Source organism: Hipposideros armiger, unplaced genomic scaffold, assembly GCF_001890085.2.
Source record: "Hipposideros armiger isolate ML-2016 unplaced genomic scaffold, ASM189008v1 scaffold_433, whole genome shotgun sequence".
NCBI lineage: Eukaryota > Metazoa > Chordata > Mammalia > Chiroptera > Hipposideridae > Hipposideros > Hipposideros armiger.
In genome coordinates this window covers 833,500-858,458 of record NW_017731783.1, presented here as the reverse complement: position 1 = coordinate 858,458, position 24,959 = coordinate 833,500, and the positions used below count along the sequence as shown (strand labels likewise).

The 24,959-nt window shown below is 37.9% G+C and overlaps 1 protein-coding gene across 1 annotated transcript in view; it reads right to left on the bottom strand.

Annotated features, from left to right (window-relative positions):
- MYOM1 (myomesin 1) overlaps window positions 1-24,959 on the bottom strand; it is a 148,929-nt gene that overhangs the window by 98,721 nt on the left and 25,249 nt on the right. The window contains exons 3-9 of the mRNA XM_019665101.1: window positions 20,955-21,095; window positions 16,650-16,881; window positions 15,641-15,798; window positions 6,716-6,808; window positions 4,843-4,931; window positions 4,666-4,728; window positions 1,088-1,252 (exon numbers count right to left, since the gene is read on the bottom strand). Coding sequence (XP_019520646.1) covers window positions 1,088-1,252; window positions 4,666-4,728; window positions 4,843-4,931; window positions 6,716-6,808; window positions 15,641-15,798; window positions 16,650-16,881; window positions 20,955-21,095 — 941 coding nt within the window. The remainder of the gene's footprint in view (window positions 1-1,087; window positions 1,253-4,665; window positions 4,729-4,842; window positions 4,932-6,715; window positions 6,809-15,640; window positions 15,799-16,649; window positions 16,882-20,954; window positions 21,096-24,959) is intronic.

Below are 24,959 nucleotides of genomic sequence, written 5' to 3'. Positions count from 1 at the left end.
TTTACATAATTACATCTTAATGTTTTCTCTTACCTGTCCTGTAACTTGTGGAAGTCATACAAGAAACTGAAAATGATTTCATGATTTGTATACAATTCAAACACCTGTTTATGCATTCTATCACTATATCTTTAATTAAGAGGGAAAAGTAATTTTAAAATTGTCTTCCTTGTTAATAATTGCTTCATCCAAAGTCATATAAAAAGTGTTCTTTTTCATTGAATGTGACAATCTTTAAACCTAATTTCTATTTCTAAGCCTGAGGATAGTTGCTTTGCAATGTGGCATTTTTCATAACCAGGGTTCTAAACTCTGAAGAATTCTAACAACTGCCTTATGTGTTTTATTGCAATGTCTATATAAAAGCTTTTATTTTATAATATTTTACTGACAAAGTTTACTGCCTGACTGCCAGCAGTTCCTGTCATAGCACTCAAGCCAGGAGGTTAATATTTGTGTAGCTCCCACAAAGATGATTTCTGGGGATGGACAGGTAAGCTGGTTTCCCACTGTGGGTGCTTTGCCACCCCCATGAGGGGTCCCTCCGCTTCTCTAGGACCATGTTCACCATCAGTGCTGCTGCTGCTGCCACTGCTGCCATGGTGACTTCAATATGGGCCCAGGTCCTGGTCCCAGCCATTGCCTCAAGACCCCATGGTGCTGCAGAATGCACAGCCAAAGTTCAGGCAAACTGCTTGATGAACACGCTGCCCAATGGGCATATTCCATAGTACCACAGGACTTCACTAAACTTCACTTTATTTTACCAAATAAAATTAACTTACAAAATGAATATATATCCAACTTATAAAAACAAAAATACATTTTTTGTAATCCTTTCCACGTATTACTAGATGATAAGAAATTGTAATATCCACAAATATATTATTCAAGTTCTGCTATTTTGATATATGTGTAAAAACTTTTTTAATATCCAGTAGGTTTGGTTATGCCCTCGAATGTCCAGATTCTGCCAGCTCTGATGAACAGGTCTTCAGCCTTATGGGCATTCATGCTTTGATGCCAAGCCCAGTCTGTGACCTTCCGAGAATAAGAACCTAAGTGAAAATTCATTATACAGGCTCACCATTTCTGAACCACTGGATCTCAGGTTGGAAATGTTTAATTTCAGGAGTGATAACTACACGGCAGCCTAGACTTATTGTCTCGCCCTCTCTCCCAAAAGACACATCAAACTTCTCATCAAAGTGGATCTCAAACTTGGACGCATAGCCATAAGGGGTCACGGCAACTGGGGAGAACAAAAACAAACATCAGTAATTTATTTTTTTCTCATCAAAGAGACACAGCGTTTCAATGAGAACAGGCAGAGAGCAGTCACAACAAAGCCAATCAAATGATTTATCTGGGCAAAAATTAAGTCTTATGAAAGAAGTACGTAGCACATTCACATATATCATTATGTGAAATGGATATTCTGTGTATGAAAATTCTTGCTTCATTGGTCAGCAAAGCTAATTTATAATTAATAGAATTTGGAGGTCAGATTTAATGTCTTACATAAAATGTAAATTAATACCCGTTTAGCTTAGATGTAAATAGTTAAGCTGCAATATACATAGGCACTTCTTAATTTTAGATTCTGAGTTCATTTAAACTCTATTGTTTGTACTCTTTGGTCAATTACTAATAAAAATAGAGTTTTCTGGTAAGTTGTTTTAGTTTCTTTAATGATCTGAGTAAAACAATACATATTATAAGAAATGTCAATGGGAGAAAACTGAAAATTTTTAAATATTGTATGTTTAAAAATATTTTTCTTAGAAATGTCTTATTTATAGATTGACTAAATGCCTGCATCATAAACTCTCCCAGGTTTTATGTTCTCTTTTGTCAGGAAAGGGCTTAGGAAAATAACAACTATTTATTGATGGGCTATTATATGCCAGCATGCTACATTTGACATGTCATCTAATCCTTGTAAAATCCCCATGGTATAGATATTAGTTTTTCTTCTCTTTCAAATGGAGATATAGACGTTCACAAATATACAGCTACTGCCAAGGTTTCAAAGGTATCATGTATGAAATTGAAATTCAAATCCTTAACTGCCCAACTTTTAACACTTAAGCCCTTTCTCTCATGTCTCATGTCTCTTCCTAACACTTCTTAGTAATAATTTGAAAAGGCAAGCTAACATTTATTGAGTCAACTGTGCCAAGTATTGTTCCAAGTGTAGTATCTATTAACTTAATTAAACCTCATACTAACCCTATCAGGTAAGTACCATGATTATCCCCATTTTATAGATGAGGAAACAGGCAGCATAGGAAGGCTAAATAACTGTCCACATTCACCCCTCGGAGCTAGGATTTACACTGGTGGGCTCTTGCTAGAACTTGTGCTTTCAACCAATACATGGTATTGCTTTGCATATGTGTGCGGCCAGGCAACCACAAACCAATAAGGTAATAACTCTTTGAAGCATGTCCCATCTGCCCCACTTCTATATGAGGATGTCCCACTGAAATAAAGAAGCAAAACCACTTGATCAGACCTCGCTCACTGGGAAGCTGGACTGGTTCCAAAGCTGCCTTAGGAGTAGAGATAAGGGTTACAGTAGGCCTGAGGTTTAGGGGTTGGCAACTCTGTGAGGTAAATCTAGACTACCTCTTGTTTTGTACCATGAAGAATGGTTTTTAATTTTTTTAATGGTTGAAAAAAATCAAAAGAAGAAGAATATTTTGTGACCTGTGAAAAGGGATGAAAATTCTAATTCAATGTTTATAAATAAGATTTTATTGGAACGCAGCCATGCTCATTCATTTACCTCCTGTCTACGGCTGCTTTTGTGTTACAATGGCAGAGTTGAGTAGCTGTGGCAGAGATGGTGTGGCTCACAAAACCTGAAGTATTTATAACCTAGTCCTTTGCAAAAAATGTTTGTTGACCCCTGGTTTAGAATATGGTTTATAATTAGAAAGACCAGGTTACAAGTCCCTACCCTACCTCTATATGTGGCCTTGTCCCATGGTTTAACTTTTCTAATCTGCTTCTCCATCAGCATAGCACAGATAAAATGGTACCTATTTCATAAACTTTGGGAGAGCATTAAATGAATCAATGCATATAAAAAAGTCTTAGTACAGTGTTTGGGACAATGAACAATACATATAAATACTAGAACAGAACCAAGGGCAGGAAGCTTTGTATATAATAGTTACCATTATATTCCCAGTATCTCGCACATAGCAGATACTCAATAAATATTAGCTGAATGCATCAATAAGAGTCCTCTGTTTTCTATGTTAGGAACAATTGCACTCAATTGTTCAAGGGCCAGTCAGAGGCTCTGACTGAGTGCAATTGAAGTTGGCGAAGTAAGGTTAAGCTGGGCTTTCGGACCTTGACTTGATGGAGAAGAGGGAAATAGGAGAAGCACGGGTGGTGATATGGCAGTGAGAATGAACAGGATACATTCAGAAAATTGTGGAATGATCAATACATCAGTCTTGGGGACATTGGAAGATAAGTCGTAGTTTCAGAATTTCCAACTATGCCATCTCAATCAAATGATAGGAGAAGCACATGGTTTGGAATGTTTCCCCCACTCACTCCCACTCATCATCCCCTCTTGCCCATGGGATTGATACCAATTGTTATAACTTGGAATATTAAAAATAGGAGCTATTCCATGCAGTTGATTTAGTAGGTCGCCTGCAGACATCAAACTAACCAGTCAGGTGATAAACTGACCCATGAGAAAGTATCTTCATCAACCATTTTCAAAACTATCACTTATTTTTTAATGTTTGGAAAATAAGAAGTTAGGGCTTGGCTACCTTTTTTCACTCTGACTGTTGTAGCATCTAATTATTTGAATAACCATAAAGATTTTACTTTTATTGCTTCCCATGAAAAGAAGTTCTGATTTAGATGAAATAATTGAAGTTCACAAATTCACAAATTACCACTGATTGGAATTTTTAATAGCTTGCTATTTAACCACATTTAGACTTCCTTTTAAATTGTACTTCATAAATTAATGTATTTATTCATTCATTTTTGTACAGCTACTCTGTGTCAGGCACTAGGGCTTAGAGATAAAAGGTCCAGCATTGCCTTCAAGTGGGTCATGGGCCAGTGGGACAGAAAAACATATAACAATTAACAGTGTCCAGTGCAATGTTCTTTTGGAGGTGTCATGGCCTCACAAGGGACACCCAACCTGACTGAGTGGGGATGGAGGTGGGCAGTGAGGGTCAGGCATGGATTTCTCAAGGAGGTGATGCTGACATGTATATTTAAGGATGAGTAAGACTGCTCTAGTATAGTCCAGACTTGCACGCATGCCTGCGTGTGTGTGAGCGTGTGTGTGTGTGTGTGTGTGTGTGTGATTAAATTACTCTGCTCAGGTTTGTGTAATGATCTTTCTCAGTTTAACACAGAAAGACTTAAAAGCATTTGTAACTTTTAGCCCATCACATTTGGGCTTTTATAAAACCAAAACAAAGCAACTATATTCAGAAAGAGAATAGTAACGCTAGAATCTAAAAAAATGAAACAAACCATAGATGTCTATTATACACATACTAGCATATAATATATACTATGCATTTATTTCAGCATTATAGAAGATCTTATTGTACTGTATTTTAAATGGAGATGACACTTAGCAAATATATTGTATATTTTTAAACTTACAGCTGAGGGGCAAGGTGGAAGCCCCAGCATGGAAGCGAGTCTCATCAAACTCTCCCTTATATCCTAGAAAAAAAAGCAGAAATTCATTTGAACTGCTTCTTGACTTATTTATTTTTTAGCAATGTGAATAAATTTAAAAACAATACATTTTGAATAAAACAAGTTCATCAAACCTACTCTTTACCACAACCGAGGCATATGCTGAAAGCTCTCCTTTAACATTCATTGCCGAGGCCCGGTACTGAGCAGTGTCTTCAAAGTCACATCTGAAAGAACGTATAGAAATGAGTGGACATCACAGTGACACTCTTTGAAATTACTGGCTTTTCCTTCAAGGATCTCTTTGCTGCCTTGTCACACTGCAAATCAGTGGCTAACCTGTGGTTCTTTGGGGCTTATGATGAAGCTACTCTTTCTGATCTGGCTCCTTGTGGGATCTTATATAGTCCAAGAGATTTATAGCAGTTTCAGGCGAGTAGCACAGAATGGGAGAAGATCTATAGTCCACTGTGATCTCAGCCTGAGTTCATTTATAATGTCAAAAAAAAAAAGTCAGCAAAATGCTAAGCACATAAATTACAGCGTGAACAGCATTATGAGCAACTGGAAGCAGTCTCCCTGCTGGCCTCCCTCAGGGTCGGTTTCAGTTGGGTGGTGACAGGGCAACTAGAGGGAAAGGAAATGCGCCTCCTTGTAGACTTCCACAGTCTTCTTGAGCCACAAAGCACATCCAGGCTGGTAAATGTGTGGTTCTGTGTTCCAGCCTCAAAGCACAAATAAGTTATTTATCCCTTAATTCCACTAAGGTTCAGGCCACACTGGGAGTTTTGGCCCACAGCATGACACAAGAACTGCCATCTGGAAGTTGCTCTGGGTTATAACACAGAAATTGGGATGTCTTTAATAACGAAGTTAGGGAGACAATGATCTCACAGAGAGATGAACAGGCTAAGATTTCAAAGCAGGTTGTTTGTGTCTTACCGCCACAAGTGTCGATGTTATTCATTGTCCCTCTAAATTCAGTTTCATTCATATAAACATATTTCTTGTTGAAATTTTACAGATATCAATAGAACACCAGGAAGGTCAATATAGTTGTCTTTCTCATAATTATTTAATTATCAAGCAACCACATGGCTCACTGCTGCCTCAGTAGAACCACCGACTGGCAGAATTGATGTGACTTGAGATTAGGGCCAAGGCTTGGCAAATGTCCCAGGGCCCCAGGGCTCTGTTTGAAGCCCACCATCACTTGTGTCAACTATTGTGATCTTAGGAGAAGGCTATAAATCTCTTGAGATCAGAATAATGTAAATTTTACTTTGATATCGCAGCATGTCATGGTTTTATGTGAACTGAAAATGGTGGGAGCTTGTTCAACTTTTGTATCCACATAACTAGGCTTAGATTTCAAAACCATTCTAGAAGACATGATAAACCTTTGAGGACTTGGAAATTTTTATGTGGGTTCTACTTTCAAATTTTGCTTTGACCTTTGCTTTAAAAACATCCCAAAGTCCGTGCTGCCTCCATCTACAGGTTAATTGGGTGGGTGCATTGTTTCCAACAGTTCCTAGTGAGCAGAAAAAAGAAACAATTTCTTCTAGTCCTGCTTATTTTTAATGCCACCCACCCCAACCTCCATGGCCTTTACTGATTAAAGGCTAAGAGAGCGATGATGATGTTGATTTGGAACTCTGAAAGGATAACTGAATAAAAATGTCTATGTACATAACTTATTTTCTTACTAATGTCTAAGAAAAACTCTCCCATGTATAACAGGATAAATAAAAATATGCAAATTATTTTTTTCTCATCGTCTTTTACTAAATTCAAACGTAAGTTCACTTTGGGAGGTAACGTGGTCTTGGTAAGAATGAGCCGTGCCTATCACTCTTAAGTGTGCACTGAGAAAGCAATGCGTGTGGACACCCCCATTGTCATTGTACTGCACTGGGAACAAGGGAGGAGAGTAGCTGTTAACTATAGCAGAGAGGTGCCTCCCTGAGCAATTGTCTGGCAACACACATGGACCCTGATGTCCCCTTACGTGTTAATTTCCAGCGTGTGCATTCCATATCGACTTTCGATAATATACTTTCCAGGGTTAGCATGGACATTTATTGGCACCTGGTTTTTATACCTATGGGAAAATGGAAACAAGGCATAGTAAATTGAAGTGTAAATAGCTTCATGATTAAACACACACACACACACACACACACACACACACACACACACAATTGTTGTTCTTGGAGAAACACCTGTAAACACGGCATTGAGGTCAGCAGCAGTGTCTGTTCAATAAATCCAAATCTATGGTAGATTAAATAAAATAACTATAAATACAATAAAACTTCTTGATGTACTTGCTTTCCTCTTCTCCATCATAAAAACTACATTTAAGAAGCTGACTGTTCATAACAATGTGGTTGAATCTCTCATACATAATGTTGAGTGAAAGAGCCAGACACAAAAGAGTACATAGTACAATGATTGCTTTATATAAAGTACAAAATCAGAAAAGACCAATTCATGCTGCTGCTAGAAGTCAGGAAAGTGATTTCCTCCCAAGGGGAGTGGAGAGAGTGGGGGAGAGTGGACATGAAGGAGGCATGTTGGGTGCTGAAAATGTTTGGGGTTTTTATTTAGGTGCTGGTTACATGGATGTGAGCAATCTACAGAAATTCATCAAAGCTCTACATTTATATATAATATGCACATTTTTGTGTGCATATTATACTTAAATAACAGATCTAAAAAAAGGAAAAACTTGGCAATTGTTGACATGACAGAGGGGTGGTTGTGTTGGGGGTTTTTATTGTTAGCTCTCTATGTAGGATGATAGCAAAACATTCTTCCCACTAACATTCTTGCATTTCGTTAAAAAAAGAGTGTCATTGTATTGAAAGCTCATTATATTTAAGTGTTTTATTCTGTCGTAAGCAAGTACGGCCCTTGACTAGGAAGAACTTAAAATATTAATCAAGAAAGAAAACTTCCAATAAATAAAAGCTGAAAAGATTCCCTTTTTCCTACCCCTCCTTAGGCCTCAAAGGCTGGAGCTACAGGGTGGGGCCCTTCCTGAGACACTGTCTCCCAAGTCTACAAATGGCACCTTGATTCTTCTTTACCACATCCTCCTGGTCTCAATAGCCAGTGGCTCTGGTGCCAAACCAGACTCTCCTGTGTAAGCCAATTTCTGCCCAAAAGAAGAGGTGGATTTTATTTGTCTCCCTTTCAGATACCTCACTTTATGTGCACAAATAACATAACTAACACTAATAGCAATAACTGACAGAGAACATTTACTACAAGCCACGCAAGGCTCAAAGTGCTTTGTGAACAGATTAGTAAATTCAACCCTCACAACAACCACACAAGGCAGAGCTATTTTCAACATCATTTTCCAGATGAAGAAACCAAGGCATGGAGAGCTTAAATAACTTGTCCCAGCTCACACAGCTAGGAATTGCAGAGCTGGGATTTGAACCCAGGCAGTCTGGCTCCTGACAACACGTGATGCTTCCATTTTCCAACTGTTCTCTATTTAGCTGCATTTTATTTCTTGGAAATGGTTATAAAGGGGTTTGGGATCAGGAAAAGTGGTGGAAAGGGAGAGAAAGAAAGGAAATACTCTTTAGTCAGTTCCTTCCTCTTTCCCAGTTGCACGCACGCACACATATGTGCACATGCTCTATGACCCTAAACCACAATTATTTTCTATACTTTTTTTTTTTCAGCTGAGCCATCCTGCCACCTATTGGCAGCTTAGCAGCAGCTCAGCTCAGGCCAGGCATCGAACCTCTGTTGCTCAGAGCTCAAACTCTTGAGTGAGCTCTTAACCAACTGAGCCACTCGGCCGGCCCTTCTATACTTTTTAAAGTGTATCATTTGCCTCCATTTAGCAAAATTTTAACTCATCCTTCAAGGTTCAGATCAAATGCCACTTCTTCAATAAACTCTTCCCTGAAATCCCACACAATATTAATTGTTCCTGCGTCTCCACATCAGTGTTACTTGGCTCAAATTGCAAGCTATAACATTTATTAAATTAAAGTTGAAGATGTGTCAGTTCTACTAAGCTGCCAGTGCCTTGATGATGGGGACTGTGTCTGATCCATATTTGCTTGTATTCCCAGTCTCAAGGAAATATGAGTCATGGGCACATATTATGTAAATTGCTAAATTGGGTTGAACAGAATTATTGCCTAACACAATAGACTAATTGTAGTTTCATAACTTATGGCCATAGGTACAGAGAATTTGGGTAATTTAAAATAAGGAATATGAAGAAAGTAACTTGAGGCTCTTTGTGTCTCGGTTCCCTCAGATCTGAAATGAGAGGGCTGGACTCTCTTAACAAATGCAGCTGTGTGGCAGGCATAGCAGCATATATAACCTTCTACCCAACCCATAGAGACATTGCTAGCTATTTTCTGCCAGCCTAGAAGCGGCCTCAGACAGCTGTCTCACCACAGGACTCCAGGCAGACAGGACTATCCGATCAGCGATGGGCTGTAAAAAGAAATCTGCCGGCCGCTCCCAATTTCAAACATTTCTCGTTGTGATGAATGACAGGGTAGAACATGTTAATTGACATGTTTTTCTTATTGAATTGGTTTATGTAATTTCACACTCAGAAGCTACTGCTTGTTCAGTTTTTTCATGTACTGGGGTGTTTTAATAGTTCCTTTTAGCATAAGAAGAGAAATATGACACCAAAGTCTGATGCATGTGTTACTTGACCCAACAACTGAGTGACACTCGATTTGGCTTCTGACCAAAAAACGTTGTTCAGATTTGCATAAAGTTTGAGTTAAAACAGCATTTTGCAGCTCCCAGGGTTGCTTCACCATCCGTGCTCTCCAGTACTACTCCACTTAGTAACTTAATGTCTTTCCTCCAGCTAAACACCCATGAGTTTTTGTGACCACCTGGCATATAACATCAGTTTAAAACACAAACACACACACACACACACACACACACACACACACACACACACACACCATTTTGAGGAGCTTCTAGTCTTTCCCCTGGTACTCCAGATGTCAGTGTAAGAAACGCCTGTTTTAAAGCAGCAGACAAGGATTAGGTTAAGAAGCAATTCAATTCTCTCCTCCAAGGAATTCACAGAGGCACTTAGGTTCCAAGTCACTTGACACTAGCTGCCTTCAGTATTAAGTCAGCAAACAAAAGAAGGATTTTCAGGCTGCTCTGTATATGCTTCTCAGCTTGTTATTTCTGGAAAGTGAAATTCTAAACTGGCCAGTCATCAGCTAATTTTGGAGAGTAATCTGCACTCTGGGATTATTTGTCAAGAGGTTTCTGAAATTCTTGCGAATATTGAGATGTATACCATTTTCCTTATCATTTTCATGTAGAGTCTATGAACAGTTAAGGAGCTTCCATTATACTATATGTATTTCTAGAATAATACTCTTTATTTATTTGTGTAAAACACACACTCAATTCCCCTGAACAAATGTTTGTTTGGATATTGGACTGACTTTGATAACAAGGTTAACAATGAAAGTTCTTTGGTGGTGTAAAGCATGGTCAAGGAAAAAGGCTTCACTGTAATTTTTTTAATATCAGCAAACAATGCATGTCAAAATGATCTTTATCATGTTGAATCCCACTAAAAATGTGATTAATGCTTAGAACCCAACCTTATGTTTTGAATAAAGAGCTATTACCCACTTTAAAAACTAATTAGCTAAGAGAGATCTATCCTATTTGGATAGATTTGGGAATTATATAGATAAGAAAAAATCTAAAATGAAACCCCAAACCCTGATATTGGGAGGTAATTATAAATAATTTTGAATGTAGGTTGTTTTCCTGAGATGATATGGTAGAAACTGCTAAATTTAAATACATTGTGAATAACTATAATCTTGTAAACAAATTCAATACATGATTTTATTATGGAACTTATAAATTCTCATAATTTGCAAAAATAGAATAAGATTTCCAAATCTCTAGACTCTTCCTAAGATATTGGGTTGCCGGAAAAGTCATGATGCTTTTTCGCAAGGAAAAAAATATAAAAAATATACGTCATGACTTCTCCGACAGCCCAAGAGAAATTTCTCTTACTATTTCATTCCCAGGTTATGAATTATTACCATGCCTAATGACAGTTTCTTTAAGTGTCCGTTTGCTGATGACTTTAGGGGCAATGTGAAGAATTCACACTAGCTCAGCTCCAAGTCCAGTCGCCATCTAGCTGCCCGTTGGCAGCTCAAGGCCGCTCAGCTCAAGGTGCCCTGTTCAATCTTAGTTGCGGGGGGTGTAGCCCACACCATTCCATGCAAGAGTCGAACCAGACACCTTGTTGCTAAGAGCGCACGCTCTAACCACTGAGTCATCCGGCCGCCACCCATTGGCAGCTCAGGGCAGCTCAGCTCAAGGTGCCGTGTTTAAGCTTAGTTGCAGGTGGGCACAGCTCACCATCACATGCGGGAGTCGAACAGGCAACCTTGTTGTTCAGAGCATGTGTTCTGGTGAGAGCACATTCAGAACATGTGCTCTCACCAGCTGAGCCATCCTGCAGCTCAGGGCAGCTCAGCTCAGGCGCAGCTCACTGGCCCATGTGGGAATCGAACCGGTGACCCTTAACCAACTGAGCCCTCAGCCAGCCCCCAGAGTTTCTTTATGCAAGTAAACAAAACACGGTCCTCCACAGAGGATTAGTTCCAGGACCCCCATGGATACCAAAATCCACAGATCCTCAAGTCCCTTCTATAAAATGATGTAGTATTTGCATATAGGCTACCATAGGGTATGCCTACACATCACTTCATTTGCGTGGGTCCAGCATAGTGCTCAGCACGTAACAAATTCAAGTTTTGCTTTTTGACTCTTTCTGAGATTTTTCCCCCTCGAATATTTTTGATCTGCTGTTGGTTGAAACGGTGGATGAGAAAGCTGTGGATGTGGAGCTTCCTGATTGTACAAACATAATTTTTGCCCCTTCCCTTTAAACCAATATATAGCTTATTATACATACTATTGTATAAATATAACAGCCTATTAAGCAGAACAACTTTGGTTTTCTCACGACATATATGCTTTCCCTCCTGTGTTGACAAGGCCCTCCTTCAGGATGGCCAGCTTCACTGTGATGGTGCAGCAGCGCCCCTCTGCAACTAACTTCTTACCCCAGGCTTAAACAGGCTTCCTTCTGTTCTCAGAGTGGGTTGGGAATAAGACAGTGCTCCTCAGCATCTCTGCACCTGGCTATGATAAGTGATGTGTGCCCCTGTCGTTTAGCACTCTCCAGGTAACCTCTAGATTCCATTTTGCTAGATTTGGTCAGTATGTGGGATTTGTCATAGAGCAGCTGCTACGTGTTCATATCATTTGTTAGACCTCAAGGATTCCCATGACCCGAGGGTACCTAGTGGAAACTTAGAACCAAACCATCTTTGGAAAGGGCTCCGAGGGAACCAGGCCCCAGGCACACATGTCTTTGAAAGATGTGGCTAAGGACCTGGTACAAGTGGAGGCAGCATGACTGCACAAAGCATTATCATGAACTTATTCCTATAATTTACCTCCTTCTATTCAGGAAGATCATTCTCAAGTATGTATTTCTTTCATGCTTGTTTTCAGTGTCAGGCCCAGGAAGCTGCAGTCGGGTACCAAAAAGGCATAAATGCCAGCGAAGTTGTCACCAACAACCTTGGCTCTTGCTTAGGTTGTGGGTTCTCTGCTCATCAAAGGGAAGGATGCTTACTGAAGATGGCACACGCTGTACTAGCGTTTCAAAGTTAAATTAGAGCTTCATTTAATGATTATTTTTTAAAAGGCAACAAACCCAGGAAGGTATACTAATCCCACATAGAAGTTTACTCCCAGGGGTAGATTTACCTTGGAGTCAGTAAAGCTGAAGTTTCAGGGTCTGTCACTAACACAGATCTCTGCAAGGCTCTACATGTAATTCATACAACTGATTTTTTTGTAAAGCGTGCTTACCAAATGGCATAAGCTTCATGCCCCACAAATCTTGGATCTGATTTGTTTATTGCCATAGCTAATTTTCAGTTATCTGCTAGCTGATTGTCCAAATTTCAGCTTTATCCAGGGGTAATCTTGCTCTCTGAAGCACGGTTAACTACTCTCTTAGTGGTCCCTTAGTTCTTTTGTTTTAATATTTACTTTTCACTTGACTTGCAAGGCGACAGGAATTTCTGTGAAATGCTGATCCATCCCTACTGGGAGAACGTTGGAGAAAGAATGAAGTTGTCTTCTCCAAGCACTAAAGGAAGTGTAGGTTCTAGAGAAGGCTTTTCCCAGTAAGTGAACAGCCTCCCAATTGTTCCTGAGACAAATCTTGTCTCTATATTTTTAGTTTTGTTTCAAAGGAGCCTCTAGGACATAAAATTCACATGATGAGGAAATAAATATTTCAAAGCCAGATATGAAAGTTTTGGAAAGAATCGTACTACTGCTCAGCTCCATTATTGAGAATAACTGGAAATGGACACTATTTCTATTTTGCAGTATAACTAGAATGCTAAGGGTTGACAATTTGATCATTGCAAATTTTTCTGGGGAGTTTCTATCTTCTTAGTTTGTTTTTAAATTACCCCTTCTCCAGCCAGCAAAACACAATGTAAGGAATTTAATCTCCAACATAGTTCGAGCCCTGTCTTTGTGGAACCACATCATTCTGGCTTAATAAATAGTACCATCGATGGTACTTAAGCATGTTTGTATTCTAGTTGCCGTGTATTTAACAGAATAAATAAATGCTCAAGAAGTTAACTTTTATCTCCCAGAGATTATTTTGTACCCTTTTGAAAATCACCTTTAACTCTAATTTTTTAAAAAGCAAGGGCAGCTGGGTGGCTCAGTTGGTTAGAGTGTGTGCTCTGAACAACAAGGTTGCTGGTTCGATTCCCACATGAGCCAGTGAGCTGCGCCCTCTGCAACTAGATTAAAGACAACGACTTGAGCTGAGCTGCCAGTGGGAGGCCAGATGGCTCAATTGGTTACAACGTGTGCTCTTAACAACAAGGTTGCCGGTTCAGTTCCTGCATGAAATTCTAGGCTGTGCCCCCCAGACAACAACTTGATTTGGAGCTGATGGGTCCTGGAAAAACACACTGTTTCCCTTCCCCAATAAAATCTATTTTTTAAAAAATAGCAGGGCTGGCCGAGTGGTTTCATTGGTTGAGTTAGTTTAAGAGCGTGAGCCAGTGAAGCTGTGCCCGACCTGAGATGCCACTGAACTGCCAACAGGCGGCAGGATGGCTCAGCAGGTGAGAGCTCGTGCTCCTAACAAGACTGCCTGTTCGATGGTGGGCTATGCCCTCCCGCAACTAAGATTGAACACAGCACCTTGAATTTAGAGGCCACGAGCTGCTGACGGGCAGCCAGATGGCGACTGGCACCCTCCCAACTAAAGTTGAAGAACAACAACTTGGCTCGTCCCCTTCCCCAATTCCCCAACACTGTTTCCCTCTGCCAATTCTCCAACTAAAAAAAGAAAAGCAGAAAAACAGAGAATATATCTACCTGATTAAGGACTCTGATTATTCATTTATTAATATTACTAGTACATTTGAACTTATGAAAGAAGAGGAGTTATTTTCACTGACCAAATAATATTTCTTAGAGTTGAAAATTTATTATTCTTTATGCATTTCCATAGGAAAGTTTGGATTTTTTTTTCGGGTGGAAAGAAATCCGTTTTTGAAGAGAAAGTGTCCTTTTAATAGGCCAAATTGTGCAACTCTATAGTCACAGGGAAAGGTAGGGCAAAGATGGGTTGATTCCTAATTTACTATAGTATACTTTTATACTTTAAAGTTTGTAAATTGATTTTTTAAAACTTTATTTTTATTGAAATATGTTCCTACATTTCTCATTTTTGTTTACTATAAATTATTCGCCTTGATAATAAAATTAGCTGACTTGGGGTTTCATTCTTTGGGTTTCAAACTCAAGAACCTTGAATTGAGTATACATACCAGAAAAATTGTAAGTAAATTCAATAATTTTAAAGAGATATTGATATCATAGGTGAGTTTTTAAAAACTCACCACCTCTTCCTTAAGACTAACCTTAAACAGGTAACTGGGTCTAGCTTGTCAGCTACCTCCGTTCATGCTAGCCAGGTGTGTGACCAACATTAGAGATAATGAGAAAGAAAGAAGGAGGTAGGTGCTCTGTGAGTGACAATGCCATTCGGTGTAGTGTTTATACTGCAATGTAGGGTACATTTCCCACCATTCTTGAGGGTAAGAAAATAGCCTGCAAAATACTTGTGTCAGAGAATAAAGTGGAAAACACCTTTTTGAGTTGGCTCAATCATTTTCATATTTCTGCTCTCTGTGGCAGACATTAATGACATACAACAGGAAAATTCTGAGTTCAGGGATCACAAAATCATTGACAATTGCAATAAGATATATAATGAAAGGAGTAAGGGGGTGCTTATTCTTTATGGAAAGAAAATTTCTTCAGGCCCCATATTGAGTAATATTTCCCATCAATTGCCCTCTTTTTTTTTGGTTTTAAAAAACACATTGTGACTTCACCTTATGTGAGGAGTAGAGATGGAGCCCTTTGGGTTTTAATTATTTTTTTAAAGGCAGTACTGCTTATGGTCACAAAATGATAGCTATATTTAATGGGAACAAATTTTTACAGTCCATAGCAATTATAGACACATATTTTTTTTGCATGTAAAAATGTTGGTGAAATCTTAACACTTTATATAAGATAAAGAACCATTGTATGATAGGATTATAAAGTATCATAATGCATCATAATGTTCTTTCTTCCCATACATATATTATACATCCCAGTATCCTTTCTTCACTATTTAAAAATTCTATACAAACTTGCAAATTCTTTCATTAATCCTTGCATATTTATAATGCTGAATGTTTTCACTAGAGGTAAAATTAACTTTGTATAATTGATTCTCTGAGTAGTTTTCATAAAGATAACATACCATGTGACACGAGGTTCTGGCCAGCCTGATACAGAGCAGTGTAATTTTACATTTTCTTTCTCCCAAACAGTGTGAGAACGAGGTTTAATGACAAACTCAGGAGCATGGAGAAGATGATCTTCATTCAACTTTCTATGAAATGCTTCAGTTTCTTCTAACTGAAAAAAAAAATCAGAACATTATGAAATCAAAGTAACCTGTATAGGGTGGCCAGGTGGCTCAGTTGGTTAGAATGCAAGCTCTGAGCAACAAGGTTGCTGGTTCAATTCCCACATGGGCCAGTGAGCTGCACCCGAACTGAGCTGCTGCTGCTGCTGAGCCGCCAATGGACGGCCGAATGGCTCAGCTGGTGAGAGCACACAGCAAGGTTGCAGGTTCGACTCCCGCATGAGATGGTGCGCTGAGCCCCCCGCAACTAGATTGAAAACGGCAACTAAATTTGGAGTTGAGCTGCACCCTCTGCAACCAAGACTGAAGGACAACAACTTGACTTGGAGCTGATGGGTCCTGGAAAAACACAATGTTGCCCTTCCCCAATCCCCCAAAACTGTTCCCTTCCCCAATTCCCCAATAAAACTTTTAAAAAAAAGTAATGTTATTAAAATAATAAGCAGAATCCAAAATCATCACTTTTCTATCTGAAGTCTTACTTTTGTATTTAAATCAAATGCATATTCCTTGCCCCTTTTTAAAACACGCACACCATTTAATTTTTAATACTCTAAGTCTGAGCTCCATTATTTTACTTCCCTAAAGTGGACTTCTTAAGGTTCTTTAGAACCTTAATTTCTGTAGAACCTAAAATTTCATGAAGTTTATAACTATTAAGTTTGTGTTTCTTTAACCTATGCATTTAGATGTCTTTCTCTTTGTTTTCTTTAGTTTCATTTCTCCACAAGATCGCATATTTATTCAAATGAAACAAATTAATCTATATCAACACACACACACACACACACAATGTCACATGTATTTCTACTTTTGTATGTTAATTAAATTATTTTCTTACTGTTTTTCTCAGTGACAGGTGTTCTGCTTTTTCTCGAATTGCAACTTTCCTCGACTTCTTCTCAAAAGCTTCCTCTTGGTGAAGAGTGGACATAGACTGTTTTGATACTGTGGACTGTTTGGATGTTGTGATTCCTTCCTCACTAGCAAGAAGATTCCTTTGGGCTATATAAGCAGCAGCTTCTTTAATTCTTTCTTCTTCTGTGTCTGTAACTCCACTGACATGCACTTGGCTAAAATATAATAATGGCAAAAGGTGGATATTGTGGATGGCAGTGATAAGATTGCCTAATTTTACTAAGTTCAAAGTAGCAGACCTCAGACATTGTGGTGCCCAAAGAGAATCTGATTGAAAAACTTGGTAAATCACAAGCTAATTCTTCACACATGGAAATGATCTTCACCTTAACAAATAATGATAACAACCGTAATAATACCTATTATGGTCCTGGTGCTTTGCCAAGTCCTTTTTATATACATTATCTCATTTTATCCCAACAACACTATGAGGTAAACTGTATCATTTCAATTTTAGATATATCGTAACAAGGCTCTGGGAAGTTAGGTAACTTGCCCAAGTTTATGTCCTTGGTTTCCTTAGTGTGTTTAAATATGATTGAGCCTATAAGAAAAGATTAAGTTATGACTTCCCTCTAGAAAAGATGATATTGTAAAATGAGATGCCGTTCATGTGCCTGTGATTCTGATACATGACTATGTGCTTATCTGGATTCTGTAACTCAGCTGGTGTAATGCATTGCCCAGAGCTGCTGCATGTATAGGTAAGTTCTAAATTTACATGAGATCCTTAGGCCTACTGGGTTTCTTTCTAAGATAATAAAGATTATGTGTGCATATATAGTGTATATATGTATATATGTACGCATGCATGTTTAATATGACAATCTTCATTTGTGCTTGCACATAGCTCTGATGAAAAGAAATGATCAAAGTCACAATTGAAGTCTGATATTTATAAAAGGGACTTGTTTTTCTTCATAATTAATGATAATGGCAAGTGAGTGGTAGTATCCAAAAGTGCTGTGCCTAATGTAGCAGTTTATGATAGAATTTGTGCTATGATTTATTAATGTTCAAAATACTTGGATTATTTTTAACCTCCTTCCATACCTTTGTTGTCAACCCCATTAGATGTTTCAGTGAGGGAGTATATTGATTATACTGAGATTCTTTTGAAATTGAGCCCCCTTATACCTCTTAAGGCAGAATTAATTGTACATTTGTTTTCTTATAAAAATAATTACCTCCAAATTTGAGCAAACACTGCTATTGTGTTAACAAATTCCTGGCTCCTGAAGCTATGCAGTTTGCTCAGGAACAGGACTCAACCTTTGCTCAAGTTCAGAACTTCTCATGGAATATTACTAAAACATCTGGTAGACATGACCAGTCTACTTGTTTCTTACTAAACTTGGTGATTAAGTGTTAATTTACTTGTCCTTATCTCTATCTCTCCAAATATTTATAATATAGCCTCTACTAATGAAGTCAGTAATATATCCACTATAATTTAGGGGGAGAAAAAAGAAGATGGAAGATTTTTAGCTTAGTGTCCTGACATAATTACCTCTATTCTTTTTTTAATGAGATTGGGAGTGAATGAATTAATAAGTTAATACAAAACAATCCATCATGAAAATGCATGGGATTCTCTATAAAGGCTAATATACAATAGAGAGATTTGAAATGAGCTTTTTAATATAGTACAAGATATATAATAATGGATTATATTCAACGTTAGTCTTGCCTTGAGTTGAGACAACTCTATGTAAGAGAACTTGAAGCTCACATTACTTCTAACAGTGGACATGTTGACCGCTCTAGAGGGCAGAATGGAGTCACAGTCTCCTTCCCTTTTCCATTTACAAGTAAGTTTAACCTCAAAAAAAAAAAACGCAACAACTCTATTTCACATGAGAACTCAAGTACACACACTCAAGAACAAATATATATAAATATATATATATATATATATATATATATGTATGTATATATATATATATATGTGTGTGTGTGTGTGTGTGTATATATATTTACCCAGGACAGCAGGGATATTCTCCTTTATGTAAATGTAAGTACATGTCAGTGATAACCCTGCTATTATCTGGATACAAGAAAATGATGCTAACATGCTGACAAAAAGACACTATTATCAATTTAAAATGAATTTAAAACCTCCCCAATACTCTCTCTTTCACAGTCTCAACCCAAAACCTGTTGTTGACACAGTAAAGTCAAATTATTAGAGAGTGAGAAGTAATTTTCAAATGCCATCCAGAGAAATGGTATTTTCCAGAAATGCATTATAATTACACAGTGCATGTAGATTGCATTAGCCAATCCTAAGGAGCCTCTCAGCTCTTCCACTACCAGCCAGTTGACTTGCAGCAGGTCAGATATTTGATTTCCTTCTCCAAAAATTGACATATTAATCCCTTTCCAAGGCTGTATTGAAGATTTAGCAAGACAGTTTATATAAGGCACCTAGTATGATTCCCAGAAAACAATAGGCACTCGACAAATGTTCATTTCTTTCCCATCCTCTTCTTAGATTGCTAACACTGTCAACACCATTATGAAATATTATTTTAGACATAGTAATAGAATACAGGAGATGGCTCCATAGAAAAAACAAAGGAGAGCTGGAAATAAAACGTGAAAGATAAATTTATGTTCACATTTTCTTTTATCACAATTATCATTTCTTGAGACCAGACTGGAAGAGAGAAAATGGTTTATAGGTAAAGGGCAGAGAGAAGACGGTAAGAAGCTTCATTTCATGTCCACACAGGTGGAGAGGCATGCCATGAAAGTTAATGCTAAATTGATGTAAGTTTTAAATGATTAATTTTAATAGGAAAAATGCAGAAAATAAAATATTTCACTTCTCTACCGTAGCCATCTCCTATAACGAATATAAGTGCATTTTAAACTAACTGTGAAGAGGTGAGACTGAGAAGGCATACTTAGTAATATAAGCAAGTTTCTCTGGAAAGTTCACTTTTAAAAATCAGATATCTAAAAATCAATGGTATCAAATAAAAAGCTAAAAATAGAATAGTATTTATCCCCTTACCTTCCTAATTGGGTTCAGAGCAATTAATGACATTAGTCTCTGAAACAATTCAGAAAGGAGACATCAGAGGGCAGTGGGAAGAAAAACACAGGAAAACAAATATCACAACCACATTATTCCTTACTGATTTTCTGATAGCATTTGCCCTCAAGGATGACTTATTTTGAGTATCACTTTAACTTTATTAATAATTCTCCACTCAGGGCCGGCCGAGTGGCACGTTGGTTAAGAGTTGCCTTGGGACGCCAGCTCTGAGCAGCAGGGCCCTGGTTTGGATCCCACATGAGGGCCAGTGATGCTGCGCCCTCTACAGCTAAGATGGTGAACAACAGCTTGACCTGGAGCTGGGCTGCCATAAATTGCCAGCGATGGCGTGGGCTACAGTGGGGCTGCCTGGCAGCAGGCGTGAGCTGCCGTGAGCCGCCGTGAGCGGCTGTCCAATGGTGGGCGAGCGACTGCCTCACCAGGGAAGAGCACAATGATAATACCAACATGGGCCAATGAAGCGACGTCCTCCACAACTAGACTGAAGAACACAAGGACAGCAACTTGTCTATTCCCCTTTCCCTATTCTCCAATAAAATCTATAAAAATAAATAAATAAAATAAAATAATTCTCTATTCAAAAGGAGGCTCAGAAATTTTCCACTAAACTTTAATTTGGTGTCTCAGACAATTGTTTTTTCAAGATTCCTTTATATATTATTATCATTCAAAAAAATCTTTAACACAGAAATTTGGCATTAAACAGGCTTGTGATTTAGTGGTTATTTTGTTTGACATTTACAAATAAATAGTAATCTATTTTACATTCAATAAATATAAGCTAAGCATTCAAATTATGATGTGATTCTTTTACTTTAGTCTATGCTGATTTTTTTCTTCCTAATGAATAATAATTAATCACACAGGCAACCAAGATATTTTCCAATTATCTAAACATTTCATTTGATTTTGTTATTCTAGTTCACCCAACATTTTAGAGCTTTGAACCTTTCTTTCTACTTTACCTGTAGTGACTGTACTCGTATATAGGTAGTCACTATCTGAACACATCTTCCTTAGTGCAGAATTCCAAGGTTCTTCAGAACTTTCTCAACCAGTGCATAATAAGTGCTCAGTAAATGTTAACTGCTATTATATTATTACCTGACAACATTTACTCTCCACTTTCTAGTAGTCAGAGCCAGGAAGAGAATGTGTACTCACCGTCCTGAGAAAATGGGCACCATATAGTCGCTTGGCAGATTTTCCTTCTCCTCCCCAGAGAGAAGGCTCTTCTTGGCTCTCTTTGTTTGGGGGCTGAACTTGGATGAATAATCTTCTAACATTAGACTAGAATCTGTAAGTCTGAAGCAAAACACTAGTGTTAGACAATGACAAAAAAATGTACTTAAAATATTCAAAATACTTAGAAAAGGAAGTTTTAACTAGGGGGAGTTTTCACAGAATCCTAGATCTCTAGTAACTATCTTTTATCTTTAGAACTAAAGGGGAGTGAGAAAGATCTCTATATAGACACAAGAGAAAAATGAGCCCATAGTAATTTCATGTTTTTTTCCCCCTTAAAATTTCAAGAGAAAACAGTAGTGTTTTTGTACTGGTTTTTGTTTTGGTTTTTTTTAGAAGCATTTTTTTAATATTTATTTTTATTGGGGAACAGTGTGTTTTTCCAGGACCCATTCAGCTCCAAGTCAAGTAGTTGTTTCAATCTAGTTGTGAAGGGCACAGCTCAGTGGCCCATGTGGGGATCGAACCTGCAACCTTGGTGTTATGAGCACCGCGCTTTAACCAACTGAGCTAACTGGCTGCTCTGTACTACTTTTAAATACCCTTTGCTTTTAGATTAATGTTCAAAATTTAGACAGTCTATAAAAATGATTTAGATACATTGTGTATCCAAATCCTTTCAGGGGATTGATAAAAATGCAAAATTTTCTGGATAGGGAGCCCAGGCAATTCTGATGCAGAGCCCTTAGGCTCTACGTTGAGGACTTAATGTAGTATAGACATACCCATTTGAAGGAACACTGGACTAGTCAAACAATAGAGTTAATATGCTTTATGTGAACACACAATGTCAAGTGATTCAGAATTACAGGGTGTGATACAGAACCCTTTGGTCAGTCCTCTTGTACACAAAAATCTGCCCTTGCATACTGTATAATTATACATTTAGAGATTATGCTCTAATAAACCAAAAATTGTATCAGCAGGGCGGAAAACACGAGGGCAGAGATTGCACCTACGGAAAAAGGATTGATAAAAATAAAAATACAGCCTATTTAGCTCTTGAATTAATTGAAATGTATTTTCATTCAAAAATATACAATTTGGCATAAATTTCATGAGCTCATGGCATCCTTGAAGTCAATCCACGGATTTGGGTAAAAAGCCCTTGGTCTACCTTGTAATGAAAGATGTTCACAATATGGAGCTATGTGGGAGCTCTCTGAACTATCCTTTTCATTTTTCTGTGGATTTGAAATCATACTTTAAAAAAAGTTAATATTAAAAAGTCCTCTCGTCTAGAGAAAATTTGAAAAGAAAGTGGGAGTGTATGAGTGGTATGCCATGGGAAAAGCAAGCTGCCCAAATGAAATAGAAAAACCTTCCAAACCTTGACCCATTTCCCAATCTTTAAAAAGAATTAGGAAAAGCAAAAGAGATGACCTAAATCAAAAGCAGAAGAAAGGCCAAAATGGATACATAATAATGCAAGTAAACCTAGCCTCTGCTAAACAAGTAGCACAGAGCTGCAAGGGTGAGTGGCTCTGGGCCTGGTGGAGTAGGGTGGGCTTCTGTCTTTAATCCCTGGACCCGGTGCTAGCATGGAAATGGCCAATGTCTTCCTCACCCTCCTGCATGGTGAATATCTAGTTTTAGTCTATGATCAGCATTAAAACTAAAGGTGAGAATCTTAAATTCGAAGTTGTGGATTGGTTGCCAATTGGAAACATTTGTGAAATTTGCTCCTAACTGGCTATTCCAAGCAGCAGCAAAACAAGTGCATTCTATCCTAGCAGGTTACAAAGTACAGGCTGTGCTTATACAGGTCTAAGTTTAAAGTGGTATTTTCCTTCCTCCCTTTATTCCATTACTATACAAAATAAAATTAATTATGAAGTTTAAGACTTTCCTTTTTTTCCTACTTATAGAACATTTAAATTTTCTAATATTTATCCTGTTTTTCTTTATTTGCTCTTTTCTCTTTATAGTAGTCCCACCCCTTACCCTACGGGAGGTATGTTCCAAGACCCCCAGTTGATGCCTGAAACTGCAGATAGTACTGAATCCTATATATATGTTGTTTCCTATATACACACACCTATGATAAAGTTTACATCTTCTCTTTGGCATATCTGAACTGCCAGCATCACTACTCTTATGCTTTGGGCCATTATTAAGTAAAATAAGGGTTACTTGAACGCAAGCACTGTGATACCGAAACAGTTGATCTGGTAGCCAAGATGGCAGCTACTAAGTGACTAATGGGCAGGGAGTGTATACAGCATGGATATGCTGGACAAAGGATGACTCTCCTCCTGGTGGGATGGAACAGGACAGCATGAGATTTCATCCCGTTACTCAGAATGGTGAATCATTAAAAAATAAGAATTGTTTATTTCTGGAATTTTTCATTTAAAATTTTTGGACTGCAGTTGACTATGGGTAACTGAAAGCTGGAAAGGGAAATTGCAAATCAGGGGGGCTACTGTACTTTCATTCTAGAGTCTACAGGCATCTTCTCATGAGCTCATATTTTTGACATTTAGTTACATCAAAATAGCTATAATTCATCATTCTTTTTGTTGTGTTGTTTTTTGTTCCTTTTCTTGTAATTTTCCCTTTAAAATGAAGTGTTTATTATATAGAATGTTCCATAACGTGATTATTCCATTCTCAGAGGTAAATCACATCAACTGGTTTTTAATACTTGAGCTTCATGGTAATGGTTCATGACACTATCATCAGTTTCTATTTCATATTTCATTTGAAACAAAAATCCAAATTATTTAGGAAAAAACAAATCTTTGTTATGCTTTAAAGTTTCCTCAAGTTTTGAATTCTAATAAAAGAGAGCATGTGAAGGGTTAGATACTAAAATACTGTACTAGTTAATAATTCTGATTTATTTCCTAAAGCTGGCAAACAAAACTAAGTCAGAAAAATGCAGTTTTAAGGAACTATGTTATAATAAGTAACTAATTATTTAAATAAAAACTACCAATAGTCTAAATACGATCCATGAACACTGAAGTCTAACATTTTACTGTATTGAATTTTAAAGTTGAATAATGCTTTTAGAGGAGTTAAATAGAATATGTAAAATTTAAATTTCTTTAAACTTAAAGAGCTATATGAAGGTTTATTCACTTCAAGAGCTTTTAATTGCATCGAAATTTACAAAATAATCTTTTACCTAAAAGTCAGTTTCTGGGCCAGCCGAGTGGTTCAGTTGGTAGGAACACAAGCTCTGAACAACAGGGCCGCCGGTTCGAATCCCACATGGGCCAGTAGCTGCGCCCTCTACAGCTAAGATTATGAACAATAGCTCAACCTGGAGCTGAGCTGCCGTGAGTGGCCGGCGACAGTGTAGGCTGCAGTGGGCTGCAGTGGGCTGTCGTGAGCCGCCGTGAGTGGCCACCCAATGGCCAGCAACCAACTGCCTCAGCTGGGAAGAGCACAATGATAATATCAACATGGGCCAGTGAAGCGATGTCCTCCACAACTAGACAGAAGAACAAAAGGACAAAACTTGGCTGTTCCCCTTTCCCAACTCCTCAATAAAAATCTTTAAAAGAAATAAATAAAAATAAAATAAAATAAAAGTCAGTTTCTGAGTAGATACTAAACTTGATATATATGGGTGTGTGTGGGTCTTTTAACAATTAAAACTACATTTGATGTTCTTTATGTACTTAGTTTAAGCCTTGAAACTTTCTGAATTTTAATTTATGAAGGCAATGAAATTAAGCAATAGTTAAGGGCTGATTTGCATGTGCATACATGCACCCATGCATCTGTAACTATATCTAAGTAGATATAGACAGTTACAGATTAATTAGTTATGGCCTCTGTTAATATGTGTTATGTTGTGTTATGTCCTCAGTTAATATGCCTAAATTTAGCAGAATTTAAAGTGTGTATGACATCATCATACCTATAACCAGCAGAACCACAGAGAAGGAATGTAGCCAAGGTACAGAAAGC